The sequence below is a fragment of the Malania oleifera genome, chromosome 11, assembly GCF_029873635.1.
Source record: "Malania oleifera isolate guangnan ecotype guangnan chromosome 11, ASM2987363v1, whole genome shotgun sequence".
Classification (NCBI taxonomy): Eukaryota; Viridiplantae; Streptophyta; class Magnoliopsida; order Santalales; family Ximeniaceae; genus Malania; species Malania oleifera.
In genome coordinates this window covers 23736808-23757597 of record NC_080427.1, presented here as the reverse complement: position 1 = coordinate 23757597, position 20790 = coordinate 23736808, and the positions used below count along the sequence as shown (strand labels likewise).

At 37.1% G+C, this 20790-nt stretch overlaps 1 protein-coding gene across 1 annotated transcript in view; it reads left to right on the top strand.

The window, feature by feature from the left end:
- Positions 1–2283: 2283 nt before the first annotated feature.
- The window catches only part of LOC131168601 (uncharacterized), a 37700-nt gene continuing 19193 nt past the window's right edge, over positions 2284–20790 (top strand). Inside the window, exons 1-4 of the mRNA XM_058128159.1 lie at positions 2284–2791; positions 2895–3209; positions 3294–3402; positions 3498–3591. Of these exons, the coding sequence (XP_057984142.1) occupies positions 2621–2791; positions 2895–3209; positions 3294–3402; positions 3498–3591 (689 nt within the window). The 5' untranslated portion in view covers positions 2284–2620. The remainder of the gene's footprint in view (positions 2792–2894; positions 3210–3293; positions 3403–3497; positions 3592–20790) is intronic.

The following is a 20790-nucleotide window of genomic DNA, read 5'->3' as shown; positions in this document are numbered from 1 at the left end:
ATTGCTCAGGTAAAGTCTGATGATTCAGATTCATTTGCTCATTCTGTTAACAGTCCTCCAAGTTCTCCCAGTTCAGTGGATCTTAATCAATTAGGTACAAATATTAGAAATTGGTATGACTTTATGCAAAAGGAACAAGTTATTGAAAAGGAATTACCTACTAAGTCAAGAGATTTGAAGTCATCATAAAAAAAAGTAGCTTTTTCAAAAGCTATTTTTCCTTTATCAAAAGAATTGTCAAAAGTAGCGGTGTCGACACTCCAGTCCAAAATTACTTTTTGAAAAGCATAAAGAAGCAGCCGACACGCCAACTAAAGTAAGATTCCTCTTTATCAAAAGTTGAGGCGCCGACACTCCCGTCCAGATAACTTTTCAAAAGATGCCATCAAGCCGTCAAGATTTTTTCAAATGATGCCATCATGCTATCAAGACTTTTTTATGACACGTTGCTCTATCATTTTGTTTATCCGGCAGCTTTCTATTTACACCAAATTAAACACTATCACCCACTTCTAAATAGGCTTAAGGGAAAATCATTCTCTTTTTTCAACAATATATTTATCAAGATTATAACCCAATTAAGGACAAGTCTGGCGTATGGTTGGATGATAATAAAAAGACTCAACTAGTCCGACCCAAATCTCAAACAACATAAAGAAGTACAACATGTGTGATTGAAAACTTTATGAAGTGACATAAAAAAATAAGGTGGAACTATTGGGTAAATGTTCTTTTTTTCCTGATTGCATGCTCTATTTCAATCATACCCAAATTTTATAAAATTGAATATGTATTTTAGTTACAATTATGGTCATATTTTAGCCGCCAAAATGATCGTGACTTTAGAAGAATTATTGAAATCTAGAACAAAAATGTACATGCTATTGTGAAAGTGGGAACTTTTTTTTATCCTATGTTTGGATAATATTTGGATTTGGAGTTGTATTGGATTAAAAAAAATATATAATATAAAATTCTATTAAAATTTGTCCAAATCCACTCAAATCCAAATCTATATTCCAAAATCTATGCTCCAAAATGTAGAGTTAATGAATTTTAGTAAAACTCAATTATTTTGGAGAAGGGCAAGAGTGAAGGATACAAATAAGTGGCACTACATTTTTGAAAAGGGATCTAATTTCTATATTTTTCTATTTAAAATGCTACCTCATTTTGTGTTTTTCTTAGGAAAAAGATAGGATTTATTTTAAAAGAATATAAAACAAATGAGTTATTTTCTTTGTCGTTCATTTTGTTATGTTGTCTTCTGATTGATTTGATGCTCACGTTAGATTTGAGGCTATATAAAAGGAGAGAGTTTATCATCCACGTAGCTTTCCTTTACACTCTTTCTAATATTTGAAGTAGAGGTCTCAATATGAAAATCTCAGACTATTCAACTTGCTATGTTGAAAATGAATGTAACATACTAATTTTCCAACTTATCCTAATTTTTTGAATGCCTGAAAAAAAAAATCAAAATCTAAGGAAGTGCCCCCTCACCTAGTTGATTATTAATATTGAAATATAAAATAAGTTCTTTTTCCATAATTAAGAAAATATAGATTCAAAACTACTTCGATTTTCTTACCCTGTACTTAAAAGTATAAAATTCAAACTTTGAATTTGGACTTATGCATATTTAGATAAAATCTAATAAAGTTATATTGCTTTTATAAATTTATTTATTTTTTATTTTAAAATCTACACAATAAAAATGCAATCTTCCAAGTACTATCTCAAGAAAAACTCGCTTTGTCTGAAAAGCTCGTGATAAATAACATATACTCTTCTCTTAATTAAATTATTAGCTCAAACTTATTCTATTTGATTTTTGTTTGCTTATGAACGAGATTATAGAGCATGTACTCTCATTTTTATCAATTATTAGTTTTGTCAACTTCTCTGCTTATTGTCTATTAAGCTCATGAAGGTCATAAGCTCATGACAAATAATATTTGCTTCTCTCTTAATTAAATTGTAAGTTCAAATTCACTTATGAATAAGATTATGGACTCGAGATAAATAATATTTACACTCAGCCTATTCATTGCGCCAATTCGTCAGCTTATGAATAAGATCATGAACTTGCGACAAATAAAACTTACCTTTATCTTAATTATATAGCAATAGTTATTTGATATGGGCCCGTGACAAGGAGCGTTACTCTTCTTTAATAAAATTATTTGTTTATTTATTTATTTTGTTAGGCACTTTTGTAGAAATTATAATGTCATTTTCTTCTATAAACGCCTCTCGAATAATGCAATCACACCTGGCCTTGGACGGTCGGGCTTGGTCTGCAAAATCCCAGTTCACAGTTAACAGAGCTTAAAGCAGAATGGTCTCCTCTGAGGCGCGCAACACGTCGGCTCATACGCCTGCAGTCAACCCATAATCTTCCAATAAACTGCCGGCTCACGGTGATCCAGTCAGCCGCGAAACACAGAATCCGAGCCCGCGGTCTTGTCACTCTTGTGTTCCTTGGCCATCGTCATCGAAGAAGAGCAGGGGAACGAGGGAGCCAGCCATGAGCGGCAGAGCAGACCCGGCAATCTCCACGAACCCAAAAGCCCTACTGTGATAACCGCATGCTCCAGCCTTTACAATCGTCGACGCCATGATCAACACATCGAACGGCATGATGGCTTCTGCATCATCATCGGCCAACGCCCAATCGCCGGGCCTGAAGACGTATTTCAAGACCCCAGAAGGTCGTTACAAGCTCCACTACGAGAAGACGCACCCCGCAGGCCTTCTCCACTACGGCCATGGCAAAACGGTCACTCAGGTACTCCAGTTTCTATCCGTATGATATCCATTTCAGATATCAGTTTTTTCTTCAATACCCATTTGTTTAAATTCAAAAATTCTTGTTTAATTTTGATTCCCAGGTAACCCTAGCTCATCTCAAGGATAAGCCGGCCCCGTCCACCCCACCAGCCCAGGCTTCTAGCTATAGTGCCGGTGGAGGTGTGCGATCGGCGGCGGTGAGGTTCTTGGGCGGTGGGAATGGGAGCAGGGCACTTAGTTTTGTTGGGGGAAATGGTGGGGCAAAGGCTGTTAGTGGAACTGGTAGGGTTGGAGCTTTGGGAGCTTCAAGTGCGAGTAATTCAACGAGTACTTCCAATTTTGATGGGAAAGGAACTTATATAATCTTCAATGTCGGTGATGCAATCTTCATAAGTGATTTGAATTCACAAGATAAGGTAGCTTGGTGTTTCAGTGTTCCTTTGTTTATGAATGGTGGTCCTAGTGTTGTTCTTTTCTGAGGGTTTCCCTTTTGAATGTAGGATCCTATTAAGTCAATACATTTCAATAATTCTAACCCTGTTTGTCACGCATTTGACTTGGATGCTAAGGAGGGGCACGATTTACTTATTGGGTTGGTTTCTGGAGATGGTAAACTTTTTTAGCAAGTTTGGAATTTGAATGAAAACCTCACTATGCATGGTTCTGTTTTATGAGTTGACTGGTTTCATTTGCATTTTTGGCAGTCTATTCTGTGTGTCTAAGACAACAATTACAAGATGTTGGGAAGAAGCTTGTTGGGGCACATCACTATAACAAAGATGGCTCTGTTAATAACAGGCATGTTCTCTAGTTGAATTATCTTTTCCCTTCTATGAATGAATGCATATTTTATTAACTTCTGAAAATTCCGCACTTCACCAAGAGCTCCAAAAAGTTGATATTTGTCTCATGGGACGTAGGATGTCCTCTGGCAAAGTGATGCCATCAAGTTGATATAGTGCATGTTCAGCGTCAATTTTGTTCCTTTAGTGAAGATTTTTTCCATCGAGTTGATTTAGTTTTAATTATTTTCTGTGTTTCTCGTGGTGTTAATGGGGAAGACAGTTTTTCATAGGTAAAATGCTCTTTTATTTTGCCTAGAATGGCATTTTTCTCAAAATCATGGAAAAGAATGTTTGTTGTTTATGCCATTGGTATCTTTCTTTGGAGGAAAGAAGTTGGCTTAATGTAGAGTTCTGCCCTTTCTCTTCAAGAAAACTGCAAATCCTTAGAGCTCCAAACCATTTTCTTATGGTGAGGTTGAGAGCAAATCAGGAAGGTTCTCATCTCTGGAAAAGATCCAAAAGGCCCCATTTAGTTGATTTTTGTTTCGGAAGGAAAGGAGGCAAGGGGTTGGAAGGTGTTCTTCGAGTTTGTAGAGGGTAGTAGAGCAAATGGCAGCAAACAGGGAGCCATGTTGCCGAGGACAATCATACACTATACAGATTGCAGCTTAACAAGTGTATGTCAAAGCAGGGAATCTTCCATGGAATTAGGCAAGGCTCTGAAGCAATGATGAAGGGGGAACTATGACAAGGGAAGCCAAGAAAGGGAAGATAATGATCAAGGGAAGTTGAGCAGATTAATGAATGAAAGGATTCACGAAGGATTCTTACGTTATAATCAATGAAATTATAGGGGAAGAATTTGAGATTAAAGATTTATTCCCAAGAGGGAGGGTGAATTGGGTTATTTAAAAATTTATTTGCGGAATTTCAATTTACCTTAACTCATTCTAATTTAAACTTCCACAATCACACAATCAAGATATCTAAAAAGGTATAGGAGGAACATAAGTAGAAGTATGAGAATAAGAAACGGGAGGATTTCCCGAGTGTTCCACTGTTTGGCTCAGGACAGGGGTGGGTGCCGCAGCCTTGGATGTGGGTGTTGCAGATCTCATAGTCTGCTCCTCTTTTCTGGAATTTTGCTATTTCTCTTGTAAATTTAGCTCCCTTCCACTTCTTAAAGTAATAGCCTTCACTTGCTCTTTCAGGTTGTTTTCCGTGGTGCTTGGAAGTTATCCTTATGGTCTTTTAGAAATTAATTTTGCCAATTGACCAACTGTCCTTTCAATGCTCAGCATAGTGTTCTTGTTCTTCTTTAAAGCAATGTCATAGCATCCACCTTGGCCATAAATTGTGCCATTACCTCCTCCATATTCAGCTTCTTCTCTTGTTGTTGATTTTGAAAACCCGGTGGAGGCTTGAAAACATTTTGGGAGTTGCTCCATAAGAAATTTGGGTGGTTTCGCCATCTTGGATTGTAAGTATTGGAATAAGGATTGTTTTGTTGTTGGTAATTCGACACAAAGTTTGCTTGCTCTGAACTATTGTTGGCGAATGGATTTCCCACCTGACAATCTACCCCCATTTGATTCTTTGCACAAAATTCACAAATTATATTAGTTGATTGAATGGCACTCACATTGATATTGTCTAATTTCTTAGATAAAGTTGCAACTTGAGCAGCTAAAGCAGAAAAATAATCAATTTCGTGAACTCCCTAGGTTCTTTTAGACGTCACTCGTTCTGCTGGCCATTGGTAATTGTTGGTTGCCATCTCCTCCACCAATTCATATGCTTCTTCCGGTGATTTCTTCATCAAAGTTCCTCCGGCTGCTGCATCAATCATTGTACGTGTTGTAGGTTGCAACCCATCTAAAAAGTTTGCACTTGAATCCAAACAGGAAGTCCATGATGTGGGCACTTTCTAAGCAATTCTTTACACCTCTCCCAAGCTTCATAAAGTGACTCCATATCAAATTGGACAAAAGTGGTGATATCGTTTCACATCTTAGCGGTTTTGGCTGGGGGAAAGAACTTTGCTAGAAACTTTTTAGCCAAATCGTCCCATGTAGTTATAGTTAACAAAGGAAGTGAGTTTAACCATGCCTTTGCCTTGTCTATGAGGGAGAATGGAAAGAGTCTCAATCTAATAGCTTCATCAGAAACTCCGTTATGTTTAAAAGTATCACATAACTGAAGAAAATTAGCTATGTGAGCATTTGGATCATCATGCGGCATGCCACTGAATTGCCCTGTTGAGGCCACCATTTGTAGAATAGCTGGCTTTATCTCAAAATTATTGGCTTGAATGGCAAGCCATCTAGTGCTAGAGGTGGCTCCCTTGACCAAGGGAACAACATAATCTCCCAAAGTCCTGTTTCCAAGTTGATCTTCCATTGCTTCGTTCTCGGTTGTGGAATCCTTCTTCTTCTCCTTGTTCAGACGTTGAAAGGTGTGTTCAAATCCAAGGTCAAAAGGTACTAAGTCCAAACTTCGAGTACGTCTTGTGCACAACTTGGGAAGCTTGAAAATAAAACGAAAAAAAAAAAAATTAAATATTAATAGTAGATAAAGAAAAATCAAATTAACCTAGAACTATTTGGTATAAAAAGTAATAGAAAATAAATAGTCCCCGACAACGATGCCAAAAACTTCTTGTGAATCGTAGCAAGTAATATAATGATAAAGAAGGATGCTGAATGCATAAGGACTATTTACCTATTAACTATTGAAATTATTCTAATTTTAAATTATTTGAAAATCAAGAAAAGTGGTGGATTTTGAATCTGAAAAATAAAAAAAAACAAATAAAATTAAATCAACTAAATACTTAAAAAGAAGAAAATTTCACCCAATAAGAAAACACTAAGGCATCCGACTCACCTAACCAATCCAATCCCAAATTCTAATCATGCAATCAATCAATTATCATCTCATTTGACGGCAAAATATTCTAACTTATCTAAGACCCTCTCTCGAGTAGAATTAGAATTACCCAAAATATGATAACCCGCGATATGTCTATGTGAATTTAAAACCATTTGAATACATTAAGATTGATAATATTTCACATAAAAGCCGCACAAATCACGTTGGCACATTCCTGTCTTTCGTTCAATTCATGGCATACGTCATACGAAGCTAATTGAATTAACATGCACAACAAATCATTCAACTTTTGGCCAGATAATTGAAAGCATTAAACTCAATGATGTATACTCAAAAGAAATGATAAAATTATGATCACATAGAAATAAGATTCGGAATTGTCATGGAGAGGTTACATCGTAGCCTTAGCAATAGCAATTAGCTCATAATAGAATTAAAACAAACCATAATAATTCTAGAATTCATAATGAAAATTGTTCAAAGAGAAGATGAAAGAAGTAAGAAGAAAATTGTATGTAGATCGAGAATCTCAATTGTCAACAACTCTAATTCAGCCTCTCTCTTCTTCTTCTTCTTTTTCCAAGCTTCGAATTCCTCTCTAATGGTGAAGAAAATCTTCTTCTTTTTTTTTTTCCAGCTTTGAATCCCCTCCTTTTATAAAACTTTGATCGTACTCCCTTCTTATCTCCCCAAAATAAGATTCTCCAAATCCCCTCCTTTTCTGCTGTCGCCTTGATGTGCAATTTTCTCTATCGAGATCTTCCTGTGGCATTTTTTATTAGCTTTTCGTAGATACCAAGATCGCCCTTTTTGGAGTTCTCTAGCAAAAGTTATGCTCCAAATACTGAAGGGTGTTTCAGGAAATTTGAGAGAGGAGTTTGAGTTTGAAAAGGGCTCTTAATGAAGGGAATTTGAATTTGAAAAGGAAAGTTTCCTCCTTATTCCATGACTCTTTTAATATATTTATTCCTAAACAAAAATTAAACAAAATAAATCAAAACTTTAATAAATAATAAAATTAAAAACAAACTAGCATAAAAATAAGAGTGAAAGTATGAAAAAACTTTTATAGAAATTAAATACATCAATTGGTAAGAAAGGATTGTTAGGGAGTTGGTAACTAGAATTCGCCCAAATATTTTGCTTTTGTATGAGAATAAAATAGGTGAGATAGGTGCTAATTTGTTTAGGAGTATTTGGATTCTAAGTTAAAGGAATATATCAATGTTACGTAGAACGTGGAACATTTTGGTTCATGGAATGGGAATGGGATCGTGGTACGTCATATTTTCTGAAAAGTGGAACATTAGGGGTATACGTATATAGATATAATGGTGAAAAATATGTAATTGACCCTTTAATATTTTAGGGAGGATGTTGAAGTGTTTTTTTTTTTTCCTTTTTGGGGTGAAAAAGAGAGTGGGCCTTCGATAAGGTTGCTCCTTTGTGACTGGTTGGTCACAAGTTCGAGTCCAAGGAAACAACCTCTGCATACATTGTAATGACTAGCGACCCTCTCCCTACCCTTGCAAAGCTAGGAGCTTTGTGGTTGGGGGCACCCTTATTTATTTATTTATTTATTTTTTTTGTGAAAGAGATAAATAATGGATTATGAAGGAATTATAATGTGATATTTCTCCAATTTAATTAATAAAAAAATGTTACTTGAAAAATATTGGAATAAAAAATGTAGGATCATTAGATTTAGCTTTTTGGGACGAAAATATACCATGTTTCAGAACGTTTGTCCAATATGTGGTTTAGTAGGGTGTTAGTATTTTTTGGTAAGTATGGGGTGGATGTTTTTCCCTTCTTGAGGTGGCCCGAGGACCAATTAGTGGCTTGGGATAGTAGACTTGGTTTGTTAAAAGGTTGTATCTTAAAGTCTTTTTCTTTGTCAATTGTGTTAGAGGTAGGAGTGCTAGGAAATGGTGTTTTTTTTCCTTTTTTTTAATATATATATTTTTTACTTTTATGGTCTTACATAGTTTTCTCAGTGTAATTTTCTTTTTGGTGAAGATTTGGTTAGCTTGTTTGGTCTTTCGGTTGTAGGGGCCATGGGTGGTTTCAATGTTATTTGAAACTTTGAGGGAGAAGTTTAGGGGTTCGAGAGTGACTAACAGCATGAGGAAATTCAACTCTTTTTTTAAGATTGCGGCTTGTGCTTTTGGATAATGATTGCTTTACTTGGGTGGCCTGTGATGAAAGACAACCCTGGTCTCACGTAGATAGATTCCTCTTCACTAATACATAGGAAGACATTCCTGAACATTGTCCAAGAGGTTCTAGTTAGGCCATTTCCAATTGTCGCCTGATTCTCTTGGATTCCAACCTCATTCAATTGGGTCCAACCCTTTTTAGGTTTGAGCGCATGTGGCTATTGTATCCTTCTTTTTGCAAAAAATAAAAAATAAAAATTAGAGATTGGTGAAAAGAGTGCTATATTTAGGGCCAAGAAGGTTTTAAAGTGATGAGAAAATTGATGTTCGTCAAAAATAAGCTTAAGGATTGGAATGAAGAGGAGTTCAGGAATATTAAGGAGAAGAAAACAATATTTTGAATGACATGGACATATTGGAGGAGTGTGGTTTGTTGGGAGAGGAAGATAGAGCTAGGAGATTTCATCTTTATAATGAGTTGGAGATGGTGTTCTTGAGGGAGGAGAGGAGTGTTAGAAATCGAGGATTAGTTTGCTAAAGCAGGGGGTTGTAATTCTATTTTGTTTCACAAGGTGGTTAATGATAGGAGGAGGAACAATCTAATCAAAGAGTTGGAGTTAGATTTAGGAAGGGTGGTAAGGATCATTTACAAATTGGGGATGAGATTGCTAATTTCCTTAAAATGCTGGCTGACGAGTGCAAGAATGGAGTGATGGTGGAGGGGCTTGATTGGGCACCCACTGGGAAGGAGGTTGCAAGTTGGTTAGAGAGGCTTTTTAATATGGAGGAAATTAGAAGGGCGTGTTTGACATGGATAAGGATAATCCTCGGGACCAGATGGTTTTATGATGACTTTTTTGTAAGGTAGTTGGGAAGTGTTGAAAGACGATGTCATGATGTTATTTTGGGGATCTCTATTGGAATAGGAAAATGTATAAGAGTATTAAATCTTTTCATTGCCCTTGTCGATGTTGGATCCAAGTGCTCTGTTTATTGCCAACTAGTTTGGTCATTTTGAAAAATAAGTGTAGTAAAGAAAATTGTGCCATTAGTTCTCTAAGCTACTCTTTTTATTTTGAAAATGGAGTCGATACTTTATTTTATTTTTGAAAAGGCAAAAAAAGAAAAGAAAACCTTTTTCAAAGAGTGTAATGTAACGACCCGGCCCTTTACACGGATCCAGGTGGCTCCTGAACATACAGAATACCTGTATCTGATAAATATGCATGAACAACCCACCCTAAACAAGGACAAACGGGTGTAACACATACATAATTGGGATATAAATGTTGCGGAAAAACATAAACTCTATCGGGATTTCTTATTAGACATATACCGGAATTTACTAATTGTAACGTCAAATACAAACGTCCATACTTAGAACATCACCAGTTCTTACAATCTCCCAAAAAGGTACTCCGAATAAGTCTATTACACAAATAAAATACTTACGTAATCAAAACTTAAAACAAACTCCCCAGTCCCTCCAAGCAACTAGGACTGATGTCCATAAGGACCTGAAAACAATGGTTGTATAATGGGGTGAGACACTTCTCAGTAAGGCGAAAGATATTACAATCAGTGTGTGACCATATTCTGTATTCAATTTAAAACCGATACATTAAATGAACATTTTCAATACTGAAATGCGAAAGATATATCAACATAAATCACATGAATTTCCCATAATAGCTTTTAAATCATGTACATGAGTGTTAGAACAACTACTAGCTTGGTATGATATAGTATGCCTATTTTACCCCATGGCACGGGTTGTGCACTGATAACTCTAACAATGCCTTGTTCGTGCAGGCACTGTTAAGTATCTAATATATAGTCTGCCCCCATTTGGTTTATTATTTCACCAGTGGTTTCATTACTCCTGCTAGCCGACTATCTATGTGTACCCACACAGATTTACATGTGTGGTTGCACTGTATCCTTCCAGCTGAGAAATATTCCTTGCCATTGGGGGTTATCTTTCAACCCCATAACTGAAGCTTTTTCAACTTCTAACTGGAGTATTTTTCAACTCCTATTACAGAAGTATCTTTCAACTCCTTTGGTGGCAAGCTGTGGTTCCATTCATCATATATACAATTTATAATAAAACAAACAACCTGTGCAATTTCAATATTTTCGCAAACTCATATAATTGCATCGGGTATAAACCGGCACATACCCTCTCGGTTTAACCCTTTTTTCGTATATAGCTCGGTATTTAACCGACACCTATTTTCCACAGTTTCAGATAGTATAATGGAACCTTAGTTCCTATAGTTCATAACTGTATATACCACTGCATTATAAGTCCATTTAACAACATATATTACGTTCGTTTCGTCAAAAACTGCTTTAAGGAGTAATCGGTTCAAAAAGTCATTTAAATGAAAAATGAGGGTTCAAGCATCTCCTACTAGTAGTTTAAAGCAATTAGGTAAATTTTTAAAACGTTTGGAGATCATAAGCAAAATCCCTAAATTTACCAAAACCATAAAAATAATTAAACCGACACTTTTACCCGGTAGAATTTTGCAAACGAACAATTATGACGTACATAATAGTATAGACTACAGTTTTACTGGTTTAATTTTTAAAATAAACTGATGTAAACAAATTCCCTTACTTTAAACTCGGAAATGAAGATACGAATGGTTTGGTCCAAAACAACGAACTTGGACCCTAGAAACCTAAAAACCATAGAATATTACCTCACTGCAATCCCGACTACTATACAAATACCTAATTGAAATCGGAATCAGATCCTTATCTTGATTTTTGGGGAAAACCCGAAAATCTTCAAAACGACGATCTGATCCGCTATAGTTGTAAAGTTTCTCCTTTTGATTCATGCAGGAACCTTCGATCGTCAAAACGGACGACGAACGGAGAAGGATCTTAAAGAGAGAGAGAGAGAGAGAGAGAGAGAGAGAATGAGAGAATTTATAGAATGAAACTTAACTTAGCCTTTAAGTAATCTAAATAAATATCTCCTCCAAGATATTTATATACAAATATTTCAAAATATCTCCTTTCAAAATATCTTCTCCAAAATATCTCCTCCAAAATATCTCTTTATTTATTTATTTATTTATTATTCATTATTTATTATTTTATTATTATTATTATTATTATTTATTTATTTATTTTTTCGGAGTCGGGTTACTACAATCTCCCCTCTTTATAAGAATTTCGTCCCCGAAATTCACCAACTGATACCAAGCATACTCTACCTTACGTCGGAGACCTACAGAAGAGTTGGCAGCCACTCTCAAAGCAGCTCTGGCCCAAATTTATTATCTACCCTCGTTTATGGTGGAGGAATATCGTGGTTACAATGTGATGTTTCGGAAAATTACACACACACAAAACTCTCCCGAAGACCATACCACCTATACTACTATACATAATTACGTACCATCCGAAAATAATTGCGGGTACTTCTGGCGTATCTCTAACTCTAACTCCCATGAAGTTTCCTCCACTGCATGGTTACGCCATAATACATTCACTAGCGGTATTTCCCTAGTCCGTAATTGCTGAACTTTCATATCTAACATCAGTACTGGTACCTCCTCATATGATAAAGCCTCACTGATCTCTAGAGGTTCGTAATTCAGCACGTGCGAAGGATTTGACACGTACTTCCTTAGCACCGAGACGTGAAACACATCATGAACTTTGGATAGTGCTGGAGGTAAAGCCACTCGATAAGCAACCGAACCTATCATTTTCCGTACTTCAAAAGGCCCGATATACCGAGGACTTAACTTCCCTTTCTTTTCGAACCTCATCACCCCTTTCATCGGAGCGATCTTAAGAAAAACCATATCCCCTACCTCAAATTCCAGCTCTCGACGACGAGTATCAGCATAATTCTTTTGCCGACTCTGAGCTGCCTTGATTCTTTCCTTGATCAACTCGACCTTTGCAGAGGTCTGTTGAACCAATTTCGGACCCAGTACCTGCTGCTCACCTACCTGATCCCAGAACAAGGGAGATCGACACCGGTGACCATACAGTGCCTCATAAGGTGCCATCCCTATGCTAGTTTGGTAACTGTTGTTATACGCAAATTCGACAAGCGGTAGATACTGTATCCAACTATCACCAAAATCCAGTACACAAGCCCGCAACATATCCTCCAACGTCTGAATAGTCCTCTCAGACTGTCCATCCGTTTGCGGGTGGAAAGATGTACTGAACGTCAGTTGTGATCCCAAGACATCTTGTAGACTCTGCCAGAAACGAGATGTAAAACGAGGGTCTCGGTCTAAAACAATAGAAACAGGAACACGTGTAGTCGTACAATCTCCTTCACATATAGCTCTACCAGCCTATTCAGAGAATAGCTGACTTTGATTGATATGAAATGTGCAGTCTTCGTCAAATGAGGATTTTGGCGTATGATATCCAAACCTTATGAAAATTACTTATTTGCATTTATATTGTAATAAGAGATGCTTGAATCCTTTACTTTTCCTTTCAAATGATGTTTACTGGATTTATATCATTTAGCGGATTTTTGGATTAAACTCGTGTGATATATGTTGAAATGGATGTATATGAATTTTCTATACTATTGATATAGATTATGGGAACGAAGTTCCAATTTGTTATATTAAGTATGTGGAAAACGAGGACATTGCATTCTGTAAGTGGGGGAGAATGTGATATCCTGTGAAAGAAAGGTGCACCTTATTGATATGGGTAATAACATCTAATCTTTTAAGCCTTTTCATCCATGGGGTATCACATTCTCCCCCACTTATAGAACGTAATGTCCTCGTTGCGAACCTGCATTTCCAAATCCAGGCGATGTGAATCTTATCACACTTCCGTTTGGGTGTTGGCTCTGATACCATTTGTAATGCCCTAACCTGGGTCTATCAGGGAGCACTGCTTCTCTCCTCGTCCACCTGGACCAGACAACAGGGGTACGGACCTTAATAAACTAATAACTGGTCTCATAGATCAACACGTGTTCTTTTCAGTGTGTTTTGTCCTCACTCACACACTTCCTGAGCAAATTTCCTAGGAGGTCACCCATCTCCATATTGCTCCAAGCCAAGCACGCTTAACCGTAAAGTTCTTATGGGAAAACTCTTGAAAAAAAAGGTGCACCTTGTTGATATGGGTAGTAACATCTAATCTTTTAAGTATTTTCATCCATGGGGTATCACATGTAAGGTTTGGGAGTACCATTGTGAATCGGAAAGGTAATGCTTAATTCTTTTCAATAAGAATTAAAAGGTTGGCACCCTAAAACACCCGCTCTAAGAACAGTCACTGCTCTTACCTTGTGCGTGTGTCTCTCCCCTAAAAATATTTAATTTTTTGAAATAATTTTTTTTGAAGATTCTTGAGAAAAACGAGAGAAGGGAGGGACTAGTAGACCACACTCAGAGGTTGGTCGACCGTGCCTTGCTCTCAAGTAAGGCCGATTGACCGTCACCTAATGAACGTTTGATTGCTTGCAGCAAGATGCCACTTTTTGTTTATTTTTATTTTTTAATTTGTGATCCTTTAACCTTTTGAAAAGGCTTTCATAGAGTCTATATAAAGGCCTATGCCCCATGAAGACCCTAGTCACCCTACTATTGCCTTTTCAAATCGCAAAAGAAAATGAAAAACACAAAAAAACAATAACAAAGAAAAGGGTTTTTTGTGTTTTTAAAGCTATGGTTGCACCTATATTGGGATAGATTGTCTACATATCTTCTTGAAAGAGGGATCAAGCCACTTGTAGTTCCTCAAAACATTTTAAAATTTACTTAAAAATACTTAGAGTTTTAAAAAGGAACCTTGAATTTTTTTAAAAAAAAAATCAATATTTTTTAACAAAAACATGATTATTCAGAAAACATTGTAAATGAGTAGAGCCTCAAAATCTTCGAAATTTTAGAAAACAATCAATTTTTCACCCTAAAGCCGCATCATGAATGATCATTGGAAAGTGGTTTATTTTCTAAATCAAAATTGAGTTATTGGTGTTTTGATGGGAATCACAAACCTGCCTTGAAAACATTTGAATCCCAGAAAATATTCATTTTGCAAAGTGTAAAAGCCACATCAAGGACATTTATTTCTAGAAACCCCCCCCCCCTTTTTTTAAAGAACTCCGTGATTTTTTTTTTGTGGTTTTTTAAGGAGAAAACGATAAAACCAATATCATTTAAATAATCAGCAGACTCTACCAAACACTCCAGAGAGTGTACAAACAAAGTATCGACTTAAAACACTACCGAAAGTATAGAAAAATGGCCAAAAATAGCCTCTGGATTGGCCAGTCGACGATGCCTTAATGGCCAGTCGATTGCTTCTAGAAAGGGAACCAGTCGACTGTGCCCTCGAGGCCCGTCGAATGCCTTTATGCAATTTTCATCATTTTATAATTTTCATGCATGTTCCTATGAAACCAGAACATGAATCTAGTCTACACCTATCCTAGACGACATGACAATGCAAAAATCGACATGCATACATGGGGAAATGTGTAAAAAAAGATTTACAAAATCATTTTGAAAATTGATTTTTATAAATGATACCAAAATCAATTTAGTTGTGAAATATGCATGCCCTCACCAAAGCACTAAATTCATCAACTTTACACAAATTTGAACTCAAAATATTTAACTACTTGAAAAAACTACAACAATGTACATTTATGCATATAACATGAAATTCAAACATGAAATTTAAAAAAGAAAGATGAGAGGATTGACCTGAATCAAGAAACTCATGTATGCTAGTGGTGAAAAATACTCAGAAAAGAAAGAACACAGAGGGTAGGAAATGAAGAATGGAGAGAATATTTGATATCTCTCTAGAACAAAGTACAAATCTCCTTCCAACAAATGCATGGATTTTAGTGTTTCTCATGCAAAAAACTCCCTTATTTACCCCATTATGGCATGCACAAAATGATCCTATGCATGGTCTATTTGTAGACCATGCAAAAGGGAGGAAAAGGAAATTGAGAATTTCAACTTCCAAAACAGCCAACAAACAACAACCAGCATCCTGATTCGTTGCCTGACACGTGGCAACAGTTAGGACACATGGCACACTCAGATCCATCAATCAATCAGAAAAAATGAAATTCAATTTGAATTTCAACTGGACCAGCTGACCGCTATCGGGTTGGTGCCATTTCCTATGCATATGTGCAAAGAAACAGGTAAGGGAAAGAGGGTTGGAAGAGCGGTAGACTACCTTTAAGTGGCGGTTGAATGCTCTGCATAGTTTTGGTTCCTCTCTTTGTTTTAGCTCGATTTTCACATTGTTCAGCTAAGTTATTATTTGTTTGGTCAAAAAATGACTATCAACAACCCTCATTCCATAAAGGAAAGATCTAAGAGGCTGAAGGATTTTAGGCTGATTAGTCTTGTGACCCAGCATGATAAGGTGCTCACTAAGGTTTTGTTGAGGAAGCTCAGGCCAGTCCTTATTGAAGATAGACAGATCTTAAATGTTGTTTTGGTAGCTAATAAGGTGGTTGAAGATGTGAGGAGGAGGGGAGAGGGGCGTGGTTTTTATATCAGATTTTGAGAAAACCTATGACATGATTAATCGGGTTTCCGTGATAAGATTATGGAAAAAAAGGTTTTGTGCCTTATGGTGTACTTGAATTAGATGATTCCTTTGCTTAGCTAATTTATCAGTAATTGTTAACGTCAGCCTAGGTATTGGTTTAGGGTTTGTTGGGGGTTAGGACAAGGGATCCATTATCCCCTTTCTTGTTTACGTTGGTGGTGGATGGTTTGAGTGGGCTTGCTTCTCACACTCAGGAATCTAAGGGTAATTAAGGGTCTTTTTGTTATGGGGGAGTAGGTGGAGGAGTCTCATCTTTAGTTTGTGGATGAACTATTTTCGTCTTGGAGAATAATGTTGAGAAATTCTGCAAGGTTCTTACTTTGTTGGGCATTTTTCAGAAGATTTTGGTGCTGATGTTGAATTTGTTCTAGAGTGGTTTAGCGGCTATTAATTTGAGATTGGAGGAATTTAGATTTTGGTGCTGACGTTGAATTTGTTCAAGAGTGGTTTTGCGGCTATTAATTTGAGATTGGAGGAATTTAGATTTGTAGCGATAGCGACACTTTGGGTTGGCCTATTTTGTATCTTGATCTTCCTTTAGGGGGTAATATGCTTTCTGGGATCCGATGATTGAGAGGGTAAGGAAAAGATTAGAGGGGTGGAAGAAGGTTTATCTTTTTTTGGGGTTAGGATCACTCTCATTAGTGTTTCCTTGTCTAATGTTACCATTTATATTTCTCTCTTTTTGAAATCCCTACAAAAATGGATAAGAATTTGGAGATATTAATGAGAGAATTTTTGTGATTTGAGTTCAGGGAGGATATGATGGATCACCATGTTAGCTGGGAGGTGGTTAGGAGAACTAAATTGAGGGCTATTGGGGCTTGGAAATTTGGTTTCTAAGAAATTCTCCTTAATTGGAAGATGGTTATGGAGGTTCCCCTTAGAGTCTAAGTCCTTATGGCATCAAGTTGTTAATAGCAAGCATGGTATTCGTAGTAATGGGTGGATACCAAGGGGGAGTGGCAATGTTACCCATTGTGAGCCCCTAGAAGTTTATTTCCTAGGTAGCTTGTCTTTTTCCTTTCCTCATTGTTGTCTTTTGAAGTGGGTAATTGTGCTAAAACTCGCTTCTTGAGGATATTTGGGTAAGTGAGACGTTGTTGGAAATGTTGGTGCCAAATTTGTTTAGACTTTGTTCTGTTCATAATGCACCAATTTCCGGATTTTGTTTTTTGGGGGTGTTGGGGAGGGGAGAGGGGGGGGGGGGGGGCTCGGTTTCTTTGGATTTCCATTTCTTGAGGAGTCTAAAGAGATTTTGATGAGGTCACTCATTTATTGGGTGTTTTGGATTCTTATATTCCTACTCTGAGGAGGGATGCTAGGCTTTGGATTGGGGATTCTTTGAGGTCTTTCTCTTCAAAGTCCTTTTTCATTCGTCTCATGAGATCTCCAAATCCTAGTTCTTTCCCTTTGAACAAAGCTGTGTGGAAAGCAAGAGTCCCTTTTAAGATCCGGCCTTTCATTTGGACTTTGGTTCTCAACAGGATTAATATGAATGACTTGCATTGGATAAGAAGACTTCATTAGGCTCTCAGACTTGGGGTGTGTGTGATGCTTCGTGAGGAAAACGAGACTCATGGTCATCTTTTCCTTCATTGTTGCGTGGTGAGGTATTTGTGGAACAATTTGTTTTCTTGTTTTTGCAAGGTTTGGGTGGCTCTGCGCAGAATGTTCAAGATTTTTTAGTGAACTTTTTGGGTCGTGAAATGATAGAAGGAGGACAATGTTTTGGGATTATGCAGTATATGCTACACTGTAATTTTTTAGTGAACTTTCCGGCTTGAGGGGAACGTTAGAACTTTTAAAGATCAGAAGATTTCTCTGAATTTGCTCTGAGAGAAAGCTGCTTTTCTTGCTTCTTTTTGGGCTCATATTTTTGGGGTTTTGGTGGGTCTTTCACTGTCTGATATCCATAGGGGATTCGAAGGGAGCTTGGATGTAATTTTTTTTTTCACTTTTTTGGGAGGAAGCCTTGTCCTCCTTGTGCTGTAATTATTTTTTCTTAATGGATCTGCTCATCTATTTTTGTTATCAAAAATTTTTAATAAATTCTTTTACCAGGCAATGTTGGTACTATTTCCTACTTGTCCCTACTTTATATCTGTTGAAAAATTTGAGTATTGGTATTAATTTTGGGATGGGCAGGCTGTGGTACAACTTAGCAACAGGAATACCGCTTATTATTGGATGAAACATGCCTGCAAATTTTATATTCATAAAATAATAGGAATAAGCACCACATAGCCAAAAAGCTAGTGTGGCCGAAATGTTGAATCTTAAGATGGATGGGTGGCATAACTCTGAAAAAAAAAAAAGAAACGAAAGTAGTAATAAGCACAACAATAAAACTAGTATGCAAACTCATCTCAACTTTTGCATGCTTGAAGAACTCTTGAAATGTTTCCAGGACATTGTTTTGATGATAACCCAGCATTGCTTGAAGTTTTCCATGGACGTTCTGTCTGGGCATGGCACCTTATCCCATTTGCAAATTTAAAGGGGTCACAACCTCCTCTGAAAAAGTTCTTTTTCCAATTAAGCTTTTCTGTCTTGCTCAATCAAAGTAAAATCTAAACCATCCAATAAAGATCTCCTTTCAACAGCCTCTGTGAGAAATTTATGTAATAGTTCACAAATTTGTTCAAAGCCTGCCTTTCTTCACTAAAAATCATACAGCTGATGCTAATGTTGCTGATGTTTGCTCTCCTGTGGGCATTGGCTACCCCGTTGAAAAAATTAATATTGTTATCTCCTTTTGAAAGCCTAAGAGCTCTAGACTTCTGCCCCTGATAAATTCTTCCTTAACTACAAACTAACCACTTTGCCTTTGAGATTCTCTCTCCTTTATTTTTCGCTGAAAGTGTTATGTGACCCTTCTTTCAAGTTAAACTCCTTAATAGTCACCAACAAACCAACTAACTTAACCTCCACTTACCAAAATCCTCCTTGTTCCTATGATCCTTCATAAGCAACTTCGTTTTTTGGCCAGGCAGCTACTGAGTGGCCCCTCCGCCCTATAATTGTTTAACCAGTTCCGGATGAAATCCTCCATCCTTTCTTCCTTGAGACACATGTTCTCAAACCTAGATGGAGTTTCCACCTTGGAAGGACCCCATGATCATGCATGCAATAGTAGGGAGTGTTCAGAAACTAGTCTTGCAGGGCACATCTTTAGAGAATCTATCAATCCTTGAGAAGGCAACTATCTTCCTCTGCTGTTCAATCAGGTTCATCTTGCAAAGGGAAGATCAACTAGGTGTAACTTGTCTAAGAAATGGGAGAACCCTCTCGTAGCAGGAGCAACTCTTCTACAGCTTTCTCTCTCTAGGGAACATGGCTGTATTGAGCCATCCAATGCACCAGGGTAGCTTCCATTTAGATCCCGTCATTCTTAAGTCAATCCTCAAATCCCCCTTAGTTCTGCCTTCCACTGCCCCAATACATCTGGAAAAACCCATATGAATTGATTTTCTAATTTTCAAAAACAAACAGGCCACTTCAACGTATCCCCCACAATCAAAAATTTCCCTTGCAGCCCCCATTGCCCCTTTAGATACCTGTTTCATCCTCCTCCCAAACCACACAGAATTGATCACCCTGTATGAAATGCTAGTCTCCTTCGCCTTAGTCTGTCGGAGACATTCTACATCTGGCGTCCACCTCTTCAAGAGCCCTTCAATCACCCTTCTTTTGTTTGGGTCATTTAAATCCCTAAAGTTATGATAAAAGTTTTCTTTCCATGACACACTGCATCTAAAAGTTAACTCTCCCTTCCTCTTCACACTCCTTGCTGGCCTTCCCTTCATAGTTCATTGAGCAAGCATGTCTTTTGAGTTTATGTTCCTGGCTTTAACAAAGGTCTGTTTCCTAACTTCTCCACTGCCATTTACCTCCATCTCTTCTCCAAATTAATCACCAGCTCCATCACCTCCCTGTATCTTGCCGCCAATACACCCGAAATTCTCAGAAGCATTTTAATCTTCTCATCTTTCCTCATTCTCTTGTCATTCAAGAGTTACAGATGAGGAATATGATTGACACACTTTACTATTTTTACTTGCATCACACTCTACCACCTGCAGTGCTGCCATCACACTACTTTAGATCTATTATTGTCTTGGTTATCCTTCTGTGGTCAAATTAAAAAAACAGTTGGTTCCTGATGTGAATTTTGTTTCTACTTTAGAGTAGGAGTCTTGTTGGTTGGGAAGGCATCATCATGTTCCATTTGCTTCTCAGGTTAATACATGAGCCATAGGCCCTTTTTTGTTAGTTCATTATGATATTTAAGGTCCTAGTCATGTCTTTTCAAAGTTGAGTTTTTGATTTTTGATACATTCATCGATGACTACTCAAGGATGACTTAGCTTTCTTGAATGAAAGATTGTCCCGAGTTATTTAATTTCTTCCGTGCTTTCTCTTCTAAAATCAAAACTCAATTTAATTTACCTATGCGTTGTAGTGGTAATGCTAAAAAGTACTTCAACACCAATACACTACTGATATGACTGCCTTTAGTATGATTCACCAGTTAGTGACCTCACACCATATAAAATGGAGTT